We start from the raw sequence: 25864 nt of genomic DNA on the forward strand, positions 1-25864 counted from the left end.
TGTTCTCTCCTGTTCGCCTTGAAGCCGAACACCTTCAATTCGGAGGGGCGTAAGGTGGCTTTCGTCATCACCCACCTGACGGGGAGAGCTCGGCTGTAGGGAACAGCAGAATGGGAGCGACAGACGACAGCTTGCTCCTCTTTTGCTGCTTTTTCGGCCGAGCTACGCAAGGTCTTCGACGGAGTTTCCATGGGTCCAGACACTACCGGAGGTCTGATGAGTCTAAAGCAGGGAGACCGGACGGTAGCTGATTATGCGATTGACTTTCGGACCAGAGCTCACCAGAGTGATTAGAATTCTGCGGCTCAAAATGACGCTTACCTGCTAGGGCTAGCAGATTATCTTAAAGATGAGCTGGTATCTTTTGAGTTACCATCCTCGCTAGATGGATTAATCAATCTCACGTCCAGACTGGATCGGCGGATCCAGGTGAGGAGGCGAGAGAAACGACAGCTGTCACTTCACATCCGGCAGGCAGCGAGGACCTGTGGCGCCCACCAGTTTTGATGCTGAGCGAAGAGCGAAGTAGACGAAAGAACCTCTGTCTATACTGCAGCCAGGGTGGCCATTTCGTTTCCAGATGCCCAGCAAAAGACCAGGCTCGCCAGTAATGGGGAACATACTGGTGAGCCGAACCCAAAGACTCTTCCCCAACCAAAGACCCCTGTGTCATGTTCGACTGCTGTTGACTGACGGGTCCCATGCCCTCGCTACGTTCATTGACTCCGGGGCTGATGTTAGCCTCATGCACGAGGACCTTGCCATGCAGCTGGGGATTAACCGGCCACCTCCTGGGGACCGTCACTCACCAGACCATGCCTGTTCGGATGCTACTGTTCGGCAACCACCAGGAGACCATCCAGTTTCACCTTCTACGGTCTCCTCATCTTCCGTTGATGCTGGGCTACCCCTGGCTGCGCCGCCACAACCCCAACATTGACTGGGTGACAGGGGCCATTCTGAGGAGGAGCCCTGCCTGCCACAAGGTGTGCCTGAAGTAAGCCGTCTCTCCGCAGCAGTCCGTCTATTCCAGTCCTGCTCCAGATTTATTGGGGGTGCCGGTTGAATACCATGACTTCCAGGATGTATTCAGCAAGGCCCGGGCCACGTCGCTGCCCCCGCACCGTCAGTACGAGCTACACCCCGGCATGTCCCCTCCTCGTGGTCACCTGTATTCCCTGTCGGCACCCGAGAGGGAGGCCATGGAAAGTTACATTAATGACTCTCTGGCTGCCGGGATTATCCGTCCCTCGTCCCCATCGGCAGGGGCGGGCTTCTTCTTTGTGGAAAAGAAGGACAAGACTCTGAGGCCGTGTATTGATTACAGGGGCCTCAATGACATCACAGTAAAGAACCGATATCCTCTTCCCTTCATCTCCTCCGCTTTTGAGTTTTTGCAAGGGGCTATCATCTTTACGAAGTTGGACCTTCACAATGCCTACCATTTAGTTCGGATCCGGGAGGGAGACGAGTGGAAGACGGCTTTTAACACTGCATCTGGACATTATGAATACCTGGTGATGCCGTTCGGCCTCACAAATGCCCCAGCGGTATTCCAGGCATTGGTAAATGATGTTCTTAGAGACATGTTGAACAAGCAGGTGTTCGTATACCTAGACGACATCTTGATCTACTCCCGTACCAAGGGGGAACATGTGCATCATGTCCAGGCCGTCCTTCAACACCTGCTTGAGAACTCGCTGTTTGTAAAAACCGAGAAATGTGAGTTCCATACCACCTCTGTCTCGTTTCTGGGATACATCGTGGGACGGGGGAGCATGCCTGCCAAAGTCTCCGCGGTCACCTCCTGGCCGGTTCCTGACTAAGCAGTTACAGCGGTTCCTGGGGTTCGCAAACTTTTACCGAAGGTTCATCTGCGGCTATAGCACGGTGGCTGCCCCACTCACGGCCCTCACCTCTTCAAAGGTGCTGTATCAGTGGTCTCCCTCGGCTGAGGGGGCTTTCCAGAACCTCAGGTCCCGTTTCACCTCTGCTCCCATCCTGCGAGTTCCGCACCCGGAGAGACAGTTTGTGGTGGAGGTGGACGCCTCCGACGTAGGGGTAGGGGGCATCTTGTCGCAGAGGGCGGCCGACGACCAGACGCTTCACCCCTGTGCCTTCTTCTCCAAGAAATTTGCGCCGGCAGAGAGAAATTACGACATCGGGAACCAGGAGTTATTGGCCGTTTAGCTGGCGCTGGAGGAATGGCATCACTGGCTCGAGGGGACCAAGCTGCCTTTTCTGGTTTGGACTGACCACAAGAATTTGGCGTACATCCAATCAGCCAAGAGACTGAACTCCCGGCAGGCCAGGTGGTCCCTATTCTTCACCAGAACAGATGGACGCCCACCACCCACCCTACTCAGTCCTGTTATTAATAATATTATAATATAATATAATAATATTAATTGGCGATGAGACCCCATTATGATATCATATATTTTAAGGGAGAGGTGAAGCTGTAAATAGAACCCCCCTCATGGGGTCTAGACGGTGGTGTTGGTGGTGAGATAAAGAGTAAGATGAAGATCTGGATTTGATGAGTGGACTTCTGATGAGCTCAACCTGGGCACTGGATAAAGATATAGGAGGGCTGCAGCGATATTGCCTGAAATGACAACTGATGGTAGCAGAGAGGAGAACAGATTTAAAGTTGATATTCTCAATGTATAAAGCCTTTACCATTCAACGACGTGATAAGCCTTTTTTTTTGTTTCATGTGTGTGCCATTGCATTGTTAAATTGTTTTTACTTTAAGCATCTACAGGGCTAAATAAAACTGAAGCCATGTTGGCAGAATGTGTATTATATTAACAACAAACCGAGCAATGGAATCACATCTCAAGGCATAACGGGCATGTGATTATGTACACAAACCCAGTTGGTCCTCTGTGCGTGCGTGCGTGCGCGTGTTTCCGTCAGTGTTGGACACGCAGGTAATCAGCAGTTTATGCTCAGGAGCTCTTGTGCCATCGGATTTGCCTTTTCTCTGTCTCGAGGCTCAACCTTCAAGGCAAGCATGAGTTGCAGGACTGTGGTGATGTACATTGAGATCGGCTGCTTTGTTGTCTGTGTGTCCGGATGGATCCTGGTGTGTTCCACCATACCCACGGAGATCTGGACATGGTCAGAGGTAGACAGCATAGTCTTGACCACTTCAAACTACTTCTCCAACCTGTGGAAGGATTGTATATCTGATTCAACTGGAGTATCTGACTGCAATTGGAATTCCATCAATGCTTGCACTAAATTGTAAGTAAAATATATTTCAGCACAAGCATGATGATAAAAACATAGCCGATCCTTCATTTTCTTTTACATCTTGTAATGTGTGCATAACATTGTTTTTTCTGTACTTGGACAGGGGACATACACATGTCTATTATCCTGGCTTTCTTTGGATCAATTCTGGTCTTAGTGGGAATGAAGTGTACTAAAATTGGGGGATTTCTGTACTTCTATACTTTGCTTAAGTAAGATTTTAAATGGAAGACTTTACTTGTAACAGTAATGTGCAACACTGTGTATTGCTACGTTTACTTCATCACCTCTGCTCAAAACACAGAGCAAATAATTAATTGTGCATGCCTAAAGTGGCTTTAATTTTAAACGTCATCATCACGACTGAGTCACAGTGACATGTACTGGATGATAATAGTCTATTGGCCACTTGTTCATGTTTAAGGCCAAACTCCTCCCTGCAGAATATAACAGTCCACAACACATTGACTATCAATCACAGCCTATCCATTGCACGTACTACTGCAGAGCATAGCTACATTTTCAACAAGCTTTACGAGCTAGGGAACCATTAATCAATTTCAGGTCTCACCAACGTAATTGGCAGTTAGTGTGGAGGAGTCCTCTCTGCAGAATGAGCAGCATGTTTCAGGAGATCTTGGCCTTTATTGTAAGCACTTCGGGGTGGGTGCTGGTGTCTTCCACCTTGCCGACAGACTACTGGAAGGTAGCTTCACTTGATGGAATAGTCCTCAACACAGCTAACTACTGGTCGAATCTGTGGAAGACCTGCGTCACCGATTCAACTGGAATCTCCAACTGCAAAGACTTTCCCTCGATGCTGGCACTGGATGGTCTGAGCTTTTCCCCTTATCGGATTCTTGTTTTATTGGTCAATTATGTCAAATTTATTTTCTGTTTTCCATGCCTTATAAGTGTTCAACCTCAGCTCATTGTCATAGAAGTTCATTGCTACTCAGGGCTAATAGATACCCTAAGGCTTATTGGAAGTCTTCAAGGAACAACTCATTTACCTCCAAATATGTCAATGTTTAGCCTCGTTCTAGCAGCTTGAAAGCTATGAAGGGGATTTACAAGGAACCTCAGGCGGCTTTTCCCCACGGCTGACTAGTTTCAGGGGTTAACTTCAAAGGTAATATTTGCCTCAAAATCACATCTTAATGGGACGTTTGAGACCAACAAAGTATCGACACTATCACAAAGTGCCTGAAAACAACGAGGGTTACTTGTGACAAATTGTATTTATTGCTTTATGTGTGAATTGTTCACAAGGTCACTAACCCATTGACCTTGCGGTGTGCAGGTGTGAAAGTACAAGGAATGCAAAACCACAGAATGGAGCCACAGAACGTAACACTCTTTTGATTGCATATAAGTTTACCTCTATTTTATGTGTGCAGGCTATATCCAAGCATGCAGGGGATTGATGATTGCAGCCGTCTGTATGGGATTTTTTGGTTCCACATTTGCCCTTGTTGGAATGAAATGCACCAAAATCGGAGGAACTGACAAAAACAAAGCCAGGATTGCCTGCTTTGCTGGTGTAAGCTTCCTTCTTAGTGGTAAGTATAATGGGAAAAGTCTATGAAAAAATGTATGTTTTTCTTTGTGATATAATTAAGATTCGCTTTTTTTCTTATTCTTCTCAGGCATTTGCTCCCTTTTGTCGTGCTCCCTCTATGCACACCAGATTACAGCAGAGTTTTTTGACCCAATGTTTGTAGGACTGAAGTAAGAATCCTCTGACAGCCAGTGAGTGTTTTAATGTGACTCAAGCAATACAATAAGATTATCATGAAGCATCAGTCTTTGTCTGTAGGTATGAATTTGGAGCTGCGCTTTTTATCGGCTGGTCAGGATCTATTCTCTGTATCCTCGGAGGCAGCATGCTCTGCTTCTCCATCGCAGGTTCTTTTACCAAAAGGTTAGTTTGAGTAACACAAACCATGTTTACATTATACAATATATATGTACGATTGAATTATAGGTGTTTGACTTGTGAAGATGAATCTATTTTATGTCTCTTTACAGCCACAGTCAGGCAAACTATATCTACAAAGGTGATGCCTCACATTCTCATATCTCCTCCTACCCCAGAGGGCAGGCGAAGTCTGTAAACCAGAGGCCGCTTCCAGACTACAGCAACTCCTCCAGGACGCAGCACTTTGATAAGAACGTATATGTGTGAGGGATGTGAATATAAAACACTTTTAGTTGAAGCCACTGGTGAATCTTAAAAGATCTACTGTATACTAAGTCTAAATTATGCAGCACACTGTAATAGAAGTTGGTGGTTTCGGTCTAATAGCAAGACAATTTGTTGATATTAATGTGTGACTGACCTGGAACTAAGTTTAAATATTGAAATGTTTCTTCCAGAGTTCCACATTTAAAGTTGTATGCTACAGTTTACTCTCTGGTGTTTCTATACAGAAGACAACTTCTGTATTTGGCAGTTGTTCATTATTGCTGTAACATTGTATAATACTGTATACGTATAACAGCTAAATCAAAAACATATGGTCAAGAGTTGGCCTTTATAATCTGATCATTGCATAATTGTTCCTTTTTTTTATGTATGTGGCAATAAAATGTCTAATATTTTGTAAGACATTTCCTTTGTTGGTTGTACCTCTAACTGTGCACATGTTGTTCTTCTGTAATGACAATATTTAAAACTGTGTCAAACACAGACTCTCTTGTTTCTATGATTTTGTAATTAGCAAACTTGAAGAAGGTCAGAAAAGGACTGCATCGTGTCCTTGTCTGATTGAAATGTGTGGCAAATGATGAGAAGGCTGTGTTTTTTTAGAAGATTATGCGAGTCAAAATAACAAAGATAAAATAGAGTTTCAGCAGACCATGAAGTTATTGTTTTGTCAGCAGAGTATGACAGAGTCATATCTGCTTGTCAGTGATTGCAGCATGTCTGAAGAGGGCAGCAGCTTTGCACTTTGTGTTATGTTCTCTTAAGAAGATCCGAGTGAATCTCCCTTTTAATCCTAATAATATGTTAGTATGATATGTGAATGTGACAAGAATGGGCTTTTTTTTTACTGTAAATATATTAAATGTATTTTTGCCGGACACTAATAATGAATGTAAACCTGAAATGTAGCTCCAGTTGGTGTGAATTATCTGTAGCGGGTGGCACACTCCAGAAAGTTTACAGTAAACATCTCACACAATTGCACCAAGCCCTCATCAACACTAATAGCGCACGTCAAAGACACAATGTCATCCTGCCCTGAAACAGGAAACCGCTCATCATCCTGCTCACCGCTGAGTAGACGTTAAGTGTGTTTTCTGCTTCTATTCTACCTGAGTGGACGCTACCTGCTTTAATTTAGTGATTTCAGAAATGAGGAAACGTCTGATCCAAGTACTTGGCTTCTTGATTTCATCAGTGGGATGGCTGTTTGTGCTGTGCACCATGGCCATGGACTTTTGGAGAATCGTCCAAATAGGAGGACAAGGAGGCTCCTTTATCATCAGAGTGGCCTGGTACTGGTCTAACCTGTGGAAGGATTGTTTCACCGATTCCACGGCTGTCACTAACTGTAGAGACTTCCCTGTGCTCTGGAGTGTCACACGTAAGTGCTTCAAATGTTGCATCAGCAATGATGTTTCTATTACTATCTCTCTTAGTCTTTCTCTTTGAATGAATAAAAGGATTTGCAGACCCGTAATTCAACAGGCAGAGCATATGGATAAGAAATAACGTAATCTTCGTCTTAAAAATGTTATGTTGAATTCATAAGCAACAAAATGCCGTCTTGCAGCTTTATTTGGTCTGGTGTGACCAGGTTTGGTTGCCAATGTTTTCTAAATTTAGTTAAATATTGTCAAGTAAATAACAATACTGGGTCAGTTCACTGAAATTGGGATTATTCTCTACTCGTGCTACTCTCACCCTACCTTTTAGTATATAACATTGTCCCATTATTGTCACTTTTTGTGTCCCCTGTTGAGAAAACGTCCCTAAGAATTGCTTTAAGGTGCAGAGGTCAACACGATTAAAGGAACAATGTTAAATCTTTGTTACATGTTTTTGTAGAAAGGCGTCTACTTCACATTATTAACACAAAAATGCCATTAGATGATTACATGAATATGTTGTGTGATGAATGTTATGCATTTAACAAACTCACATAGACAGACACATTCCTGTGTCCAATTGAAACCTTCAAATATTCTAAGCATTAAGAATACAACTGATAAATACTGACTTTGATTTCACAAAATGTATTTCAGTTTTGTGAGACTGTATGGGTTACTTTAATTCATATTTCAAATGGAAATAGTGTGTTTTATACTCCTTCTACTGAATGTAATTACTTAACATTTAATTGTTGTTCATATTCAGGTTTAACAATCTGAATGAATAGAAAAATATGAATAACAAAGCATAGCAATGGATGAGTGCACTAAGTAACGTTAAGTTTACACCAGAGCTGAAGCTGAGTGCACACAATACAATTAAAAGTTCAAAGTTAAAGTAGGAAGTAAAATGTTACTATGTTACAATTTTGTCAGAAAAGTGTTGATTCAACTCCATCCATCGTCTACCGCTTATCCGGGATCGGGTCGCGGGGGCAGCAGCTCCAGCAAGGAACCCCAATCTTCCCTTCTCCGGGCCACATCCTCCAGCTCCGACTGGGGGATCCTGAGGCGTTCCCAGGCCAGTGAGGAGATATAATCTCTCCACCGAGTCCTGGGTCTTCCCCGGGGTCTCCTCCCAGCTGGATGTGCCTGGAACACCTCCCTAGGGAGGCGCCCAGGTGGCATCCTTACTAGATGCCCGAACCACCTCAACTGGCTCCTTTCAACGTAAAGGAGCAGCGGCTCTACTCCGAGTCTCTCACGGATGGCTGAGCTTCTCACCCTATCTCTAAGGGAGACGCCAGCCACCCGTCTGAGAAAACCCATTTCGGCCACTTGTACCCGTGATCTCGTTCTTTCGGTCATGACCCAGCCTTCATGACCATAGGTGAGGGTAGGAACGAAGATCGACCGGTAGATTGAGAGCTTTGCCTTCTGGCTCAGCTCTCTTTTCGTCACAACGGTGCGGTAAAGTGACTGTAATACCGCCCCCGCTGCTCCGATTCTCCGGCCAATCTCTCGCTCCATTGTCCCCTCACTTGCGAACAAGACCCCGAGGTACTTGAACTCCTTCACTTGGGGTAATGGCTCATTCCCTACCCGGAGTAGGCAATCCACCGGTTTCCTGCTGAGAGCCATGGCCTCAGATTTGGAGGTGCTGATCCTCATCCCAACCGCTTCACACTCGGCTGCGAACCGATCCAGTGACTGTTGAAGGTCACAGACCGATGATGCCATAAGGACCGCATCATCTGTAAAGAGCAGCGATGAGATCCTCAGGTCACCGAACTGCAACCCCTCTCCTCCACGACTACGCCTCGATATCCTATCCATGAAAATCACGAACAGGATTGGTGATAAAGCGCAGCCCTGGCGGAGGCCAACATTCACGGGAAACGAGTCCGACTTACTGCCGAGTATCCGGACACAACTCTCGCTTTGGGCGTACAGGGATTGGATGGCCCTCAAAAGTGACCCCCTCACCCCATACTCCCACAGCACCTCCCACAGTATCACCCGGGGGACCCGGTCATACGCCTTCTCCAGATCCACAAAACACATGTAGACCGGATGGGCGTACTCCCAGGCCCCCTCCAGGATCCTTGCGAGAGTGAAGAGTTGGTCCGTTGTTCCACGACCAGGACGGAATCCGCATTGTTCCTCTTCAATCAGAGGTTCGACTACCGTCCGAACCCTCCTTTCCAGTACCTTGGAGTAGACTTTACCAGGGAGGTTGAGAAGTGTGATACCCCTGTAGTTGGCACACACTCTCTGGTCCCCCTTTTTAAATAGGGGAACCACCACCCCGGTCTGCCAACCCCTAGGCACTGTCCCAGACTTCCACGCAATGTTGACGAGGCGTGTCAACCAAGACAGCCCCATAACACCCAAAGCCTTCAGCATTTCTGGTCGGATCTCATCAACCCCTGCGGCTTTGCCACTGTGGAGTTGTTTGACTACCTCAGTGACTTCCATCAGGGAAATTGACGATGATCCCCCATCAGCTTCCAGCTCCTTCCACCGGCCGATAACCTTCTCAGTTGAAGTCAGCAGGGTCCCACCCTTGCTGTACACAGCTTGGATGGTTCCTCGCTTCCCCTTCCTGAGGTGCCGGATGGTTTTCCAGAAGCACCTTGGTGCCGATCGAAAGTCCTTCTCCATAGCTTCTCCGAACTTCTCCCACACCCGCTGCTTTGCCTCTGACACGGCAGAAGCTGCCGCCCTTCTAGTCCTTCGATACCCTGCAACTGTTTCCGGAGTCCTCCCGGATAACATAACCCGGAAGAACTCCTTCTTCAGTCGGACGGCTTCCCTGACCACCGGGGTCCACCACGGTGTTCGAGGGTTACCGCCCCTTGAGGCACCTAAGACCTTGAGACCACAGCTCATCACCGCAGCTTCAGCAATAGAGGTTTTGAACATCGCCCACTCAGGTTCAATGCCCCCAACCTCCACAGGGATGGCTGAAAAGCTCCGCCGGAGGTGTGAGTTAAAGATCCCCAGGACAGGGGCTTCCTCCAGACGTTCCCAGTTCACCCACACTACCCGTTTGGGTTTACCAGGTCTGTCCAGAGTCTTCCCCCACCCCTTGATCCAACTCACCACCAGATGGTGATCAGTCGACAGCTCCGCCCCTCTCTTCACCCGAGTGTCCAAAACATGCGGCCTCAGGTCAGATGATACGATTACGAAATCGATCATTGACCTTTGGCTTAGGGTGCTCTGGTACCACGTGCACTTATGAGCATCCTTATGTTCGAGGTGTTTGTTATGGCAACATGCAAGTAGAGAAACATGCATTTGGGAAATGGTTATTTGACCAAAATGAGAGAATGACTTAGAAATGTAAGCAGATGGAGGTTCACAGGTAGCTCACCTGGTGGAGTGTGTGCCCCATATACTAAGACTGAGTCCTTATCTCAGAGGTCCGGGTTCTAATCTTTTGCTGCATGTCACCCCGTCACTCTCTCTGTATTGATTTTAATGTAGCCTATGTGATGGTTCAGGGTACATTAGTCTTCGGTGACCTGTATTGCTATCTTTGTCTTCTTAGAAAGAGAACCACAATGGAAGTAAGTTATTATTAACCTTATTGTGTTACCTTCAACATTGTCAATGAATGTGTATTTGTAACAGTGTATGATTGTTATATATTTTTGATATGTCAATTGAATCAAATCAAAATGTTAAATCTTTATGATTGTGTCAGAAATGTGTTGGTTCAACTGACTATGCTCATTTTTAAGGTGTAATTTATATTTTTGTTATGGATTTCATTAGATTATAAAAAATACTATGTCACCCCTGCCCAAAATGTTACCATTTAGCCGAATCAAACCCTTGTTACAAAGTCTCAGCAAAACTGAGACAGCAATTATTAGCATGAACTCTATGTAGTTTAGTTGGGCTTCCTTTTTAAAAGTTGTAAAAGTTTTCTACTCCTTTTAATGAATATAAGGAGCTTTGGATATCGTCCATTTCATACTAACACCAACTTAAACTTAGTCCTAGAAGTATTCAACTGAACTTTTTCTGGTGAATATTTTCTCTTTTTTTCCCCCACTTTCTTTCTGTTTCTCACAGCTCTTGCTTTCATTTTATTTATTATTTAAATTGACCTAGGACCTCCCTTATATGTGTTCAAATAAGAGATCAAAAGCTATTTTTCCTTACAAAGCTTTATTTTACACAACACAACGAGATTCCAAATCTGATTAACTAACAATAAGCATATTGTATACAGTAGATAATGTCATGTTTGGTTGTTATGTTCATGCTTTTGTCATGTTTTGTTGTTGTACACTACAAGGCTTGACATTAAACTTTTTCAGCCACTTGCCATTTCGAGGACGTTATTCTCCGCTGCCTCTTGCCGTTTCCGGCCTCTATGTGGTATTAATAGCTCACTTAACGAGCCTTTGGCTGAGCAGTGGCTCGCTCGTTCTTCAGAGGAAAAATATAATGTTTCCACATCGAAAACTTGATACAGATCACATTTAACCTAACCTATCCTAGCTATAAAAAACTACATCATGCTCAAACTGTGAAACAAATATTCTACTCCCCTAAAGAACGACAAAGGAATTATAATTCCAGTGTAAAATACTTGATATAATTAATACTCAGTGTTGCCTATACCTCAATGGCAGTTCAATCAGTAGAGACTTATGTCTGAGTGAACACATATGTATTGACATGTGCACAAGAGGATGAGAAATAGTCATTGGCGATGAGACCCCATTATGATATCATATATTTTAAGGGAGAGGTGAAGCCGTAAATAGAATAGGAACCCCCCTCATGGGATCTAGACAGTGGTGGTGGTGAGATAAAGAGTAAGATAAAGATCTGGATTTGATGAGTGGATTTCTGATGAGCTCAACCTGGGTACTGGATAAAGATATAGGAGGGCTGCAGCGATATTGCCTGAAATGACAGCTGATGGTAGCAGAGAGGAGAATAGATTTAAAGTTGATATTCTCAATGTATAAATCCTTTACCATTCAACGACGTGATAAGCCTTTTTTTTTGTTTCATGTGTGTGCCATTGCATTGTTAAATTGTTTTTACTTTAAGCATCTACAGGGCTAAATAAAACTGAAGCCATGCTGGCAGAATGTGTATTATACTAACAACAAACACATGACCAAAGAGCAATGGAATCACATCTCAAGGCATAACATGTGATGATGTACACAAACCAAGTTGGTCCTCTGTGTGTGTGTGCGTGCGTGCGCGTGTTTCCGTCAGTGTTGGACATGCAGGTACTCAGCAGTTTATGCTCAGGAGCTCTTGTGCCATCGGACTTGCCTTTTCTCTGTCTCGAGGCTCAACCTTCAAGGCAAGCATGAGTTACAGGACTGTGGTGATGTACATTGAGATCGGCTGCTTTGTTGTCTGTGTGTCTGGATGGATCCTGGTGTGTTCCACCATGCCCACGGAGATCTGGACATGGTCGGAGGTAGACAGCATAGTCTTGACCACTTCAAACTACTTCTCCAACCTGTGGAAGGATTGTATATCTGATTCAACTGGAGTATCTGACTGCAAAGGAATTCCATCAATGCTTGCATTAAATTGTAAGTAAAATATATTTCACGGTCCTTCATTTTCTTTTACATCTTGTAATGTGTGCATAACATTGTTTTTGCTGTACTTGGACAGGGGACATACACATGTGCCGGGCTCTCATCATCATCTCTATTATCCTGGCTTTCTTTGGATCAGTTCTGGTCTTAGTGGGAATGAAGTGTACTAAAATTGGGGGATCAGAGATCTCTAATTCAAGAGTAACCTTTGCTGGGGGGATGAACTACCTGATTGGAGGTAAGACTTTACACAGACTTATATGAGTCACTTTGCAATACACTATATGATTCGTCTTATAATACATAATAAATGCCTATTGTTTCAGGGCTGTGTTCTATGACCGCTTTCTCCTATTATGGAAACAAAATCAGAGCAGAATTTCAAAACCCTAACTATAAAGCTCAGAAGTATGTACCATTTTAACATAACATATTATAAACTCACCTTATTTCATCTATCAACATTTACCGCATTGCATCTATAAAGGAAGAATTGTATATTTATATTTTATTCTTGTATTTAATCCCAGATTTGAAATAGGTGTTGGTGTGTTTATCGGCTGGGGAGGCTCCACCTTACTTGTTGTGGGAGGCCTTATTTACAGTATCTTTGCAGGAATGGAAGGCTGCCACTCAAGGTAAAATGCTGCCAATGTATACATTTGATTTACTCCTAACATTTTAATTATTTACAGAAAAAAATAACCATCCAATAACCATCCAACCAACAGCTCAAAAAGATTCCCTGACTACCAGTTGCCAGATGCCTACAGGGTTGTTCCGATAAAAAAGAGTATTGCATCTTCAGCTAGTACAAAGATGAGTAAGAGCAAACAATCAAGGACCACCAGTGGCAGCAGTGGCAGCAGTGACAACAGTGGCAGCAGCATCTCTGAGATCACCTCTACCACAAATACATCAGATACAAATGCATATGTGTGACCTCTTTTCAAAGGTGGAACTAATTCTGTGTTTATGTCCTTCAGGAAATATGTGGGTGGCTTTATTTTCAGAATTATGTTATAGTCCAAGTCCATATTAGCTTTTATAATATTTTCCACAGCAGACATGTTGACTTATAGAAAGTAATTGAAGGAAAATCACTGGTTGTGTTCTTTTCTATTTTGTGTCCTAAATCATGTGTATTAATCATTTAGATATTTTGCTGTTGTTGTAGCTATTAACTTTTATTTTTTATAGAACTGTTGATAAAATAATCTATACAAGAAGCATGAACACATAAATAACTAATAATGCCTGAACTTGTGTTGACTTAACATGTAAACTGTAAATCTCTCGATTGAAGGCCTGACTGAAGGTTGAATGTGTAATTTGTTAGATGTCGACAGATGTTTTTGAAATTGGCAATAAAACAAAATGTTGAATGGATATATAAATTACACCTTGTTCCACCTGGACCATCATCAGGATTGAAATACTGCTTATTAAATATCAGTAATAGAAAGTAACTTTTACTCATACACTGTATTTAAAGGGTACATATTGTGCTCATTTTCAGGTTCATTATTGTGTTTCTACCAGAACATATTTACATCCTTTAATATAAAAATAAACACATTATTTTCCCCATACTGTCCGTCTGAATATACCTGTATTCACCCTCTGTCTGAAACGTTTTGTTTTAGCATGCCTGTCTCTTTAAGTCCTACACCAGGAAAAGGCGTGTCTCCTCTGACTGGCTTGTGGGACCTTTTTGTAATACCTTTTTTTATAACCATTGCTTATTCAGGGGGAGGTTCACTGAGAGCAGTGTTCTCTTATCAGAAACACACTGATCACATTCACACAGTTACACATTCACACCTGCAATATGTTCAGTACATCCACAGTCTGATCTGCTGCCACTGAGCTGCCGGTTTTCACGTTCCCCACCAAAATGTACCCTACCTTCCAGTCACAAGCTCACATCTCTAACCTTTAGGCCACCACTGCCACAGTGGAAGTTCTCAAGCCGTGGGCGGAGGAGCTCAGATATATTCTAATGAGCCTGCATGTGATATAGGATGGGGAGCCAAATCTGAATGGCTTGTTGAATCCAATTTTTTCTGACTCAGGCAAACCAAAAAAACTGTCTGGGTTGTCTCATTTCACAGTTTGTAGGTTGGTAGGCACTCCAGTTATCCAAATGTATGTGCACAAGTTTTTCATGATATGTCCCCTTTTAAGTACAGTTTTGAAGTGCTTGCACTTTACTTATTTTACTTAAGTTCCACTTTATATTACTTTTCACTTCTACTTCACTACATTTCAGAGAAATAATATTGCACTTTTTACTTCACTTAATTTATCTGACATTTGAAATTACTGCTAAATGTCTGTTTCCTAATTTACCACTCCCATAAGCACAAAAATCATATTTTTCATACACACACACACACACACACACACACACACACACACACACACACACACTAGAACAGTTGCTTTCTATCTTTGTGGGGATTTTTAATGAGAACTAGCATGCTCATCAGGGGGGTCTCTAGGACTCATTTAAATTGTTAACCAGCATTTTGGCCCCAACAAAAGTTGCCGGACAAAGAAAAACAACATCACACACGCGCGCACACACACACACACACACACACACACGCACACACACGCGGTCTTGTGCTGCCGTGGCTCCACTCAGTTGAGCCAACAGAGGTGGGCGGTGTTTTCCAAACAATTCAGCCAATCACAGTCACCCACGACCGGTCGCTTGAGTTCGCTGCTCCGCTGTGAGTGACTGAGAAAAGAGAAGCAATTCTCAATAGCTGTCAACACATGGGACTGTTGAGAATTAGGTGAAAAATTAGTTAAAATAACACCGGCTGAAGTGTGTGGGACATAACGAGATTGGACCTTTCTAATGCAAATCTAACCATGGTTTCCATCGACCATGTCGCTCAAAAAATACTGACTTACATCCCATATATTCTTGTTTTGATTGACATGAGATATGAAGGTAAGAAACTCATTCACGTTATACTTTACTTGGCAAGCTAACGATAGCAAGTAGCTACTTAAGGTCACCATTAACTTGCATATAACTTTGACCATGGTTCAGACAGCCTGCTTGAAGTCAAAGTAATGGTTTATGGCTAATGACAATTGTAACGCTAGCTAGTGAAATCGATAACCGTTGGCTAACTTTAAGCTAGCTAATCACTGCAGTTAATGTATATCGATGCAAACAGTTTTAAGTTTATTAGTTAAAGAAACCAGTTAGTTTGAGCTTAGGTGTGATTTAAAACTCAGCTGCCTCTTTGGTAACGTTAGCTTGTTAGTGTCTTGTGTGTAAGCTAACCTAACGTTAATTTACAAAGTATGACAGCTAGCTAACCTCACCTACATGTCAAAGTCGTCTCTCTCTTACTGTACGCTGCTATCTTGACTTATGCTATCTGCTTCTGCATGGTCGGTATTAACGTGAATGCATTAAGATTAGAGTACTGTACTGTACTGTAGTACCTACTCTGTGCCAATAGATCAGTAGTATACATAGGCATATTGCCTTCACACTACTGTAACCATGATGATGATGGTGAATATGCATTGTGTTGGAAGATATCAGTATTTTGTATGATTTCCAGGAGTGAAATGTGGCAGGGATGGCAGTGTGGACAATCATATGGAGATGGGGAAGAAACTGCTCGCTGCTGGCCAGCTAGCCGATGCTCTATCTCATTTCCATGCTGCAGTGGGTAAGTGACAGAATCATGCCGAGTTTAAAAACATGTGTTACCTTTAGTTTTTACACCAGGAAATATGATTCAAAACTTGTAGTCATGTTTACTTTGTTCCTTCATCAGACGGAGATTCCAAGAACTACATGGCATACTACAGGAGAGCTACAGTATTTCTAGCAATGGGGAAGTCAAAGTCTGCACTGCCAGATTTGAGCAGAGTTATTGAACTCAAACCAGACTTCACATCTGTGAGTTATGGTTATCAGTTAGTCTGAAATAATTTATTTTTACATAGTTGCATAGTTTTATGTCATACTGCAAACTTGCAGAACTGTGTGATAAACATATTTGGAAGAAACTGGCATACATAGTTTAGACGCACAACTGTCCTGGGAAACTGGTCAGTAATGTCAGCTGTGTTGATAAGTATATACTTGTACTTCATACAAAACATGTCCTCTCCCTCTCTTAACAGGCACGCCTTCAGAGAGGAAATCTCCTCCTGAAGCAGGGAGGACTAGATGAAGCGGAGAGTGACTTTAAGAGGGTGGTAAGTATTGGAATATCCAGTTTCCTCCACAGAAACAAGACAGAAGTCACTATTCAGTTTGATAAGCAGAGACCACCAGGAGGTGTCAGTGTTGCTCTGTAGCCTGGTGGAAGCTAAACTAAACTAGGTGTAATGTATTTTCAATATGATTTCAAATAAGGGCAATTAACTTGTTAACAGCTTTATTGTTGTGAATGATATTAATGTTGTATTCTATGCAGTGTGCACACTTTATTTTGTATTATTTATTTGTACAGTTGTACTATGAGGTTGACAACATTTTTGTTATTAACGCGGTGAACAGATTTCACAAAAGTCTTTTGAAACCAAGTAGCAAGGAAGTTAAAATTGGCTGCACATAGACTTTAAAGAAACGGGATAGCCTGCATCCATAAGCCATCTTAAGAGATGAAGATAATAAACAAATTGCCAGTGAACTCTCATTTGGGCCCTCGGGGATGACTTTAAGGTGCTCGTTAAGGATTAAGCCTGGAGCTCGGTAATGTATTGTTCCATGAGATTTTACTATTTTACAGAGAATTTTCACAACACTCCCAGAAGACATAAAAGCCTTTCTTATATCCACTATTCCTTCTTATATTCCATTTAAAGCTGCTGTTTTCTCAGGTGAGGTTATGATGCAGGCAACAATTAAGTTCCAATTCTATCTGGGGATAGGATGTGAAGTGTCAGCATTGTGCCAATGGTGGGCATTAGTTCCTTACCTATACATTTCCTTGTAATGAACACTCAGAAAACCTTTTGATTACCTTTTTATATGTCGGTAATATATAATATCTCTGCTAATACGAAAGAGTTCATGGTTGCTAAACCATATAATTTAGTGTGTTAATCAGTTTAACAGTCACTTTCTTTTGCAATCAAGTGTGTGCCTCCTCCTTCAAGAGGGGGGCAAGGAGCCACATTCTCAGCAGAGGCCATTGTGGGCCTGTACAGTTTTACGTGGGCAACAGTTTGCTGGTATAATGTCAAAGGATTTGGCCAGAGGTGTGTGCCGTCCTGCTGCTTCATCAGTCCACAACGTCAGCCAGCATCACATTTATGCATTACCCCTTTTCCCTGAGCTAGCAGGAAACACTTAAAAGGTAGTACCCAGGTTTATTTGTAAAGGATGTGTTGTTAGCTGAAGATTACTCTCCTCTCATGTATATGATGACCTGTATGATAAGGATGATTATAATGTAAAGGATTAATATAACTGAGCACTACTATGCTGTGATGGACACATGAACGTCTTCAGAAAAAGAAGAGCTCATATTGGAATGTGATTTTCTCAAGTCACTCTCTTTTTTTTTCCAGTTAGACTGTTTTAATCATGACCATAGGTTTGTAATGTCTTGCTTTGCAATATTCCAGCTGAACTCCAACCCGAACGACAAAGACGAGAGGGAAGCTCAGAGTCAGCTGACAAAGTCGGATGAAATTCAGAGACTGGTGGCTCAGGCACACAGCAGCTTCAACAGCCATGATTATGTGACAGCTGTTGCCCAGCTTGACACCATCATTGAGGTAAGATACCTACCGTGTTGCCTCATTTTCTTGCAAGCATGACATTGTCCATGTTATCGTCACCACAGAGCCTACAGAGCATTTGTATAGTAACCGGTACTGCAGTTTGTAAGAGATGTTGTCCGCCTGTTACAGACTTGCGTTTGGGATGTGACCTCTCGAGAGATGCGAGCAGAGTGTTTCATTCAAATGGGAGAGATGGGGAAAGCCGTCAGCGACCTCAAAGCTGCGTCCAAGTTAAAGAGTGACAACACCCAGGCTTTCTACAAACTCAGCACCATCTACTATAATCTTGGAGACCATGAGATGTCCCTCAAGTAAGACCCACTTGCAGGTTGCTTTTTTTGAGCCTCCAACACTGTATAAGTTTCAGACAAGTTGTCACTATGAGATAACTTCTCTCTCCCAGAATCTAACTTGGCACAATCATATCTTCAATAGATAACATCAAAAATGATTTTTGTACATTGACATTATCCATTTAAAGGTACTCAGTTTTTTCTTTGTAATTGCCATGGATTGAAGTTGCTGTAGAGGGCTATTAGCAAAGTGTTATTTCACATGCTGCCTTGAAAAGTAACATCTAAATGATTATTTGTTTATATTGTTTAATAGCTGGCACATTCTAATTGGTATTCAGTTCATTATTCCTCGCATGTGTAGCTAACAAAGCCAATCATTAACCCTGTAAAAATACTGGCATGAAATAAAGTCAAACAAATCTGGAGGACACATGCTAAACTGTCACTGACCACTTAGTTGAAATGTGTTGTTTTAATGTGTTCTTGTTATTGTTGTCCACCTGTAAGTTGCATTATAGCACGCACATCAGGTAATATGTTATGACCCTCCTCCTCTCATCTGATGTGCAGTGAGGTGCGTGAGTGCCTGAAGCTCGATCCTGATCACAAACAGTGTTACAGCCATTACAAGCAGGTCAAGAAGCTCAACAAACAAATCCAGTCTGCAGAGGAACTCATCCAAGAGCAGAGGTGTGTGTGTGTGTGTGTGTGTGTGCATGTTCGGGCCGTTGTATATCCCTGTAAATATAAAATAACATCCTCTCTGAACACCAGGGATTGCATCAGCTGCAGAATGACTGCTTCCTTTCCCTCGAGCACTCCGACTTTCTGATCTTACAAAACAGGCATGCAAATCCCATCTTAATGTGAATGGATGTCACATCATATTTGACATGCATAAGATTCTATATTCACAAGACTAAACGGCGCGAATAACAGAGCGGCATGATGCTTGTGGGTGCAATCCCCCGTGTTGCATTCTGCCGTATCGACAGTGTCGCACAGCGTTGTTTTAACACCCACCTGCTTCCTGCTCTTTTAGGTATGAAGACGCAGTGAGCAAATACGAGGCAGTGATGAAGACCGAGCCCAACGTGCCCCATTTCTCTCTCCTCGCCAAGGAGCGTATGTGCCATGCGTTGACACAGGTAAGACCCCTTACCGCCACCATGAGATGCATTAACTCACTCTTTGAGTGTAAAGGACACATCTAACCAGCGTGTTTTCTTTGAGAGATCAGCAGGGCCAGAAGGCTAGCAGAGCAATCTCGTTGTGCAGTGAAGTCCTCCAGTCGGACCCGGAGAACATTAACGTGCTGAAGGACAGAGCTGAGGCCTATGTCCAAGAGGAACAGTATGAGGAAGGTAAGCCTGTCAGAAGCTGTATGTAGCTAAGAGCTTTTTAGTTGTCAATTTAACAGTCTGTCACATTTCCACACTCAGAACCGGGATCTCACTAAATGCTGTTGAGTCCACCAACCGTCACTGGGAATTTATTCCTTTCAGTTGAGAAAGTCCATGGGCACTATGTCTTTTTGTTGATGAGCTGAATTATAACAGAGGTGTCGTGAAAGTGGCAGTTGTTTGGAACAAGTGTATATATTTATTAACACCAACTATGATTCTTTTTCTAAATAGCTCTACTCTTCTCCCCCCATTTTAAATGTTCTCTTAGCGAAGTTTCGCTGATGACAACACATCCATTTAAATGACGTTACTGAAATCTACACACAGTTGCCAGTTTATTAGGTACACCTAGCTAAAAGCTAATGCATCGTAATATAAGAATCCTGCAATAAATCCTACATTCATGAAGCTTATAGTGTTTTGTTGAAACTATTGAAGAGGTTTTGATTCAACTGTATGATCATGTTAGAGGCTGCAGCTTATTGAAGTGTATTGCATTATAGAGAGAGGTGTTTCTGTTTTTTTTGTCTCGCCTCATTGATATCATTTGGGTGGACAAAATAATAGAAACACCTGTCAGTATAACATAATACAATTCTAAGTTTCAACCAATACAAATTATTATAACCTTTTTTTGAAGGGATACAAAGTAATACACTGTACACTAGTGTCATGGCAGGAGTCTAACACAGGGGGTCCTTATAACGCTGCAAAAAAGTACACCATGAAATTAAGTTAAAATGTCAATGACACATCATAAGCTTCTTACCATCTGAACATTTTATTCGTTGGAATTTGTTTATGTCCACTGGAAAGTGACTGTCAGACAGCATACAGTCAGAAAAGGGATGGATACGCAACTGTGCCTCATTTAACAGAATCTTTCTGTTCATTACCAAGTCCACTTTGAGTTTAAATAAGCACAAGAAAAACAAAATGTAAATAAATACAGCAAGGGTTTCCATCTCTAATTTGTTTAGCATATACCTTCTATGTGTAATTGGAATTGCGTGTAGAGCACAGTGTGTTAGGAGTTAGGAGTATAGTCTGCAAGATGTAGAGCGGCCCTGCACTGCTGGCTGAAATTATGCAGAATTTCTTGTTTATCAAGCCTAAAGCCATTCTTCAGTGGTAGTGCCAAAAACACACACGTGCACACACACGCACACACACACACACACACACCACTTACTATCTGCATAGAGTCTTTGCTGGCAGAGGGAGAATTAGGCAGAAACGACAGTCGACCTTATCTGTTTTCAAATCGTAGAAAGTCCAGTGATGGTGGAATAGTGGAAGGATTGTTTGTATCCCAGCCATCATTGTTACCTGTCGCCTGATGTTCTGCTACCCCCGTGCAAACAGCCAATGAATATTTTTCTCAAAAATCTCTGCCTACATTTTTATGTTTATCCGTCAATTAAGTTTGAAATGTAATGCCAGTCACCACCCATCTCGGTGACTTTGTAATGCAATGTCCAAACACTGCAATAGTTTTCACTCCAGCTGTTCAGTTTGAAACTCTCCCGAATTCCATCCTCACTAATGACTGTCGGATCTGACACGAGCCAAAAACACTGGGGAATGACCCGTTAAACTTCCTAACTAAAACCGTATGCAAATAATAATAATAATAATAATGATAAAGGAGTGTATATTGAAACAGGCTGCATTAGAAATGATCAAAATGGGTTATGAGAACGGTGGAATTTCATTGGTATTGGTATCAACTACTAATTTTCTGGTACTGTCACGCTGTAAAAGTTTTGGCATCGACCTGGTACAGTAGTATCAGCTGTCATGACAACCCCTCACTAGAAAGATCTTAAAGTTAAACGATGTATAATAGAGTGAAACCGGAAAGCAAAACGGGAATAAAAGACGTTTGTGAGATTTTGCGCCTCAACTAATTACAATGACATAAACATAATACTACGCAGGAAATGTGCGCTGCTGACCTGTTACTGGAATAGCAAACTGTTACAGGCAAAGAAGGAACCTAAGTGTGCATCAAGAAACGCCAGAGTTGCGCTTTGTGCCCTCAGGCTCACTTGTCTGACGGTGAAGTGTTTGAAAAAGGAACACTTTTTATCCCAAGTTGATAGATTTCGAGAGATGAAGAATAAATGGTACAGTAATTTACTAAATCATCAAAGGCTTAACATTATCCACAACATTCCCATATATGGTGACGAACCCAAAAATATAGTTGTAGATTTTATTTTAAATGAGAGGACAAAACAAGTCCCTAACATATCGTATTTAAAAACAAAACATACATGTCCAATTAAACCCTCAATTAACATCCCCATCACTCCAGGCAAGTTAGCCCCAGAGAGTAATAACATACTGAGGCTGTGTATGTTGTCATTAAGATAGCATGAACGCATCAGCAGGTGGGAATTCCAGACCTCATGTGGGCTTTTAAACTGTCAGAACCCATGGGTGTTAAATTCACCTCAGTACGCCTCACGGGGTAAACGAGCCTGGAGCTGCTGGAACATGACCTGAAGGTGATGAAGAATAGAGTAGTTTATTCAGCAGCATAAGATCGAGCATTTTCAGAAATTGGATTACTAAGGACAAATACTGTTAAGTTTGTCATATCGTTCTAGTGATAGAGATATGAGAGTCAATAATACCGAAGATTCTGGCAGCAATAATGTTTTTTAAATGTAAGAATTATATTCAACCAGGGCTTTTTACGAACATGTTTTTGATCACGACTTTTGATTTCACATCACCTACTTCACTATAAATGATCACATCTTTTAAGTCTCAACAGTTGATTCAAATAGGACTTTTCAGTGCAATACTTGCCTTAAGTGCAGTTATTTATCTTAAGATTAATGTGAAAACATTCATATATAGTAGTCTATTTCTTCGTCAACATCTAAATGTGTCCAAAGCTTTATGATACCTGCTAAACTAATGGCACTCTCATCAGCCTCAGCTGTGCTCTGTGTTTAGTGCTAATTAGCTAATGTTAGCAAGCTGACACGCTAAACTAAGACAGTTGGCATAATCATTATACCTGCAAAACATCAGCATGATAGCATGCTAACAAGCTAGCAAAGACCGATAGTTTGATAATCATTGTTCCTGCTAAACATCAGCATGATAGCATGCTAACAAGCTAGCTAAGACCGATGGTTTGGTAATCATTGTTCCTGCTAAACATCAGCATGATAGCATGCTAACAAGCTAGCTAAGACCGATAGTTTGATAATCATTGTTCCTGCTAAACATCAGCATGATAGCATGCTAACAAGCTAGCTAAGACCGATGGTTTGGTAATCATTGTTCCTGCTAAACATCAGCATGATAGCATGCTAACAAGCTAGCTAAGACCGATAGTTTGGTAATCATTGTTCCTGCTAACATCAGCATGATATCATTGTCATTGTGTGCATGTTAGTCTTTAGAGCACTGCTGTGCCTACGTACAGCTTCCCAGAGCTGCTAGCTCACTTTAGATCAGGCTTTGGGTGAGTCATCAAAGTGTTTCAATGTTTCAACTGTAAGTCATAAATTCCTAAATGCATTGTCAGCATTCAAAAATAATTTGCATGACAAACCAGATATAGACTTGTGCCTCAGCAATGTCGATGTCACAAAAGCTAAATTGAAGAAATTAAGGCACAGATTGAAAAATAATGCAGTTATTGTCAGATGTACATTCTTGCGTGTTTTTGATTGGTTCATCATGTAATTGAAGGCTCAGACACATAACATTACCCTGTGCCTTCCTAAAATACACTTAACCAAAACAATGTCTTAAGGTTTCCTGTGTTTCCTCCTACTCTCTTTAAATACGGTACTTCACTTCCCATTGGGTGCTTTTGAGGAGTCAACAATACTGATTATGTCCTCCATTTTTATTTTCTAGCTATTGAGGATTACGAGACTGCTGCAAAACACAGCGAGAACGACCGGCAGATAAAAGAAGGCCTGGAGAGAGCTCAGCGACTTCTCAAACAGTCTCAGAAGAGGGATTATTATAAGATCCTGGGAGTAAAGAGGTGGGCACTGATCACTGGAGTTTTGTATATTTATTTCCATTCATATAGGTGTATTCAAGACAGAGCATTTTATAGGGGAAGTTTAAAAATGGGTTGCTTTACCAGACTGCATCAAAAAGCAATTTGTCTTTGTTTTGGGAATGTGTTTAACAACCACTGCTCTACAGTAAACCGCATCATTTGTACCCTTTTGAACACTTTTTTTTTTTTACTATTGACAGTTCAAGAAGGATTTCATTTTAAGATCAAAGCACTTTTAGTAGTAAAAAGTAATAGTTTATAGCAATGTGTTAACCGTGACACTTGGACAAGTATTATTAGGTCCAGCTTGTGTTGTGAACAGAAGCTGTTTTTTTATCTTTAATAAATGTGATGTTAATGCCCCATTGTCACAGAACTGCCCAGAAAAGGGAGATTATCAAAGCCTACAGGAAACTGGCAATGCAGTGGCATCCAGACAACTTCCAGGATCCAGATCAAAAGAAGAAGGCTGAGAAGAAGTTCATAGACATCGCTCAGGCTAAAGAGGTTCTCATTGACCCAGGTAAAAGGTTGTGTGTTCTGCAGAAACAATGGAACATTTTTACAGTCAGTCTCCCAGTAAATGCCAGGCCTCTGAGGGGCTGCAGTGCACTACTTTCTATTTTGGTCAAGTAGCTTAAAACCGTCATTATTTGACTGGGCATCAATTTGTTTTCACTAAAATGGTATCCAAACAATCTTACAGAACTACATTGTAGTATACACACAGTCCTATTGTCACACATCTAGCACAATTTAGTTCCTACATTTTATTAATCTAATATTAATGCACTAATATTGTTGTGGATTCTCACACGCCTTAGTCGTTAGAATTTGTAATCGCACAGTGAAATGATTCAAGCAAAATCATCCAAGTGGTGCATTACTTTTGTGAGCATGTCATTTTGCCTAATTCCGGCGATAACTGTCCTAAAATGAGGCCGAACTGAAAAATGCTCGTAAATGTTATAATCTTCAGATTTTCCAGCATTAATTGATAAAATGCAGAATTAGTTGAGGAGCAACCAGGTGAAATAAAGCTTCAAACAGGCTCCAACAATTAATACCATACACTGAAACATCTACAACCTTACTAAACTTTGGATTTATTGTATAGAGCTCATTGATAATGGGAAGATTATTTTTACTATTATTTATTACATATTATGGTTATGTATTAGTCTTTTGAACAATCTTTTTTTTTTTTTTTTCTTTAACTTTATTTAATCAGAAAAAAAGTTACCAGCTGTCATTTCTGGGCAATTGTAATGTTTTGTAATTCAAAATCTATATTCAAGTGTGTATATCATTTGTTAAGTTCTGTGCTGACATGTTACGTTTGTTCTAGAGATGAGAACTAAGTTTGACCAAGGGGAAGACCCGATGGATCCGGAGACTCAGCAGGGTCGTACTCATCATCAGCACTTCAATCAGGGTTTCAATCCATTTGGCTCCGGACCCTTCAACTTTAAATTCAACTTCAACTGAGGAAGCTCGTGTGCAGCACGGCCCGAGCGGATTCTCGTATTTTCCTCCTCATGTAAAACTGAGATCTCGGACATAAGGATTGTCAGGAACGTTATAAGTCTCACTTGTGGAGCAAATTGTGACTTTAATTCAGTGACCTTAATTAAATATGCATCTTTGTTGTTGAATAATACAACTCTGAATTCCGTTTGGGGGGAGGTCTGTTGCTATGCTAACAAATATCTGCCCTGTGTGGAGCAGCTTTTATCTGTTCAAGCCTGACACTGGCATCCTTTCCACGTACACTCAATTCACATCCATTCGTAAGATTACATTTGTACATAAGTACAGTCCTATTTTTATATGAATGGTGTTTTGAACTGTAAATAAAGATATTTATGTACCTTGAATTGAACCAAAGGGAAG

The 25864-nt window shown here is 41.8% G+C and overlaps 3 protein-coding genes across 3 annotated transcripts; all 3 read left to right on the forward strand.

Annotated features, from left to right (window-relative positions):
* The first annotated feature begins 2982 nt into the window (after positions 1–2982).
* On the forward strand, positions 2983–13394 carry LOC115026541 (claudin-10-like). Its single transcript, XM_029459396.1, has 6 exons — positions 2983–3017; positions 12211–12443; positions 12529–12690; positions 12779–12860; positions 12983–13090; positions 13184–13394. Exons 2-6 carry the CDS (start codon positions 12212–12214, stop codon positions 13392–13394), a joined length of 795 nt encoding a protein of 264 aa, XP_029315256.1. The 5' UTR covers positions 2983–3017; position 12211.
* On the forward strand, positions 3875–5449 carry LOC115026173 (claudin-10-like). Its single transcript, XM_029458848.1, has 5 exons — positions 3875–4094; positions 4662–4823; positions 4911–4992; positions 5081–5185; positions 5293–5449. The coding sequence occupies exons 1-5, from the start codon at positions 3875–3877 to the stop codon at positions 5447–5449; spliced, it is 726 nt and encodes a 241-aa protein (XP_029314708.1).
* A 1783-nt stretch (positions 13395–15177) lies between the features above and the next one.
* dnajc3a (DnaJ (Hsp40) homolog, subfamily C, member 3a) lies at positions 15178–25848 on the forward strand. The gene is made up of 12 exons (XM_029458926.1): positions 15178–15417; positions 16046–16156; positions 16265–16389; positions 16617–16691; positions 18069–18221; positions 18357–18538; positions 19094–19213; positions 19566–19671; positions 19764–19887; positions 23818–23950; positions 24346–24494; positions 25320–25848. Exons 1-12 carry the CDS (start codon positions 15336–15338, stop codon positions 25457–25459), a joined length of 1500 nt encoding a protein of 499 aa, XP_029314786.1. The 5' UTR covers positions 15178–15335; the 3' UTR covers positions 25460–25848.
* The last annotated feature ends 16 nt before the right edge of the window (positions 25849–25864 follow it).

Source organism: Cottoperca gobio, chromosome 21, assembly GCF_900634415.1.
Source record: "Cottoperca gobio chromosome 21, fCotGob3.1, whole genome shotgun sequence".
NCBI classification, from domain to species: Eukaryota; Metazoa; Chordata; class Actinopteri; order Perciformes; family Bovichtidae; genus Cottoperca; species Cottoperca gobio.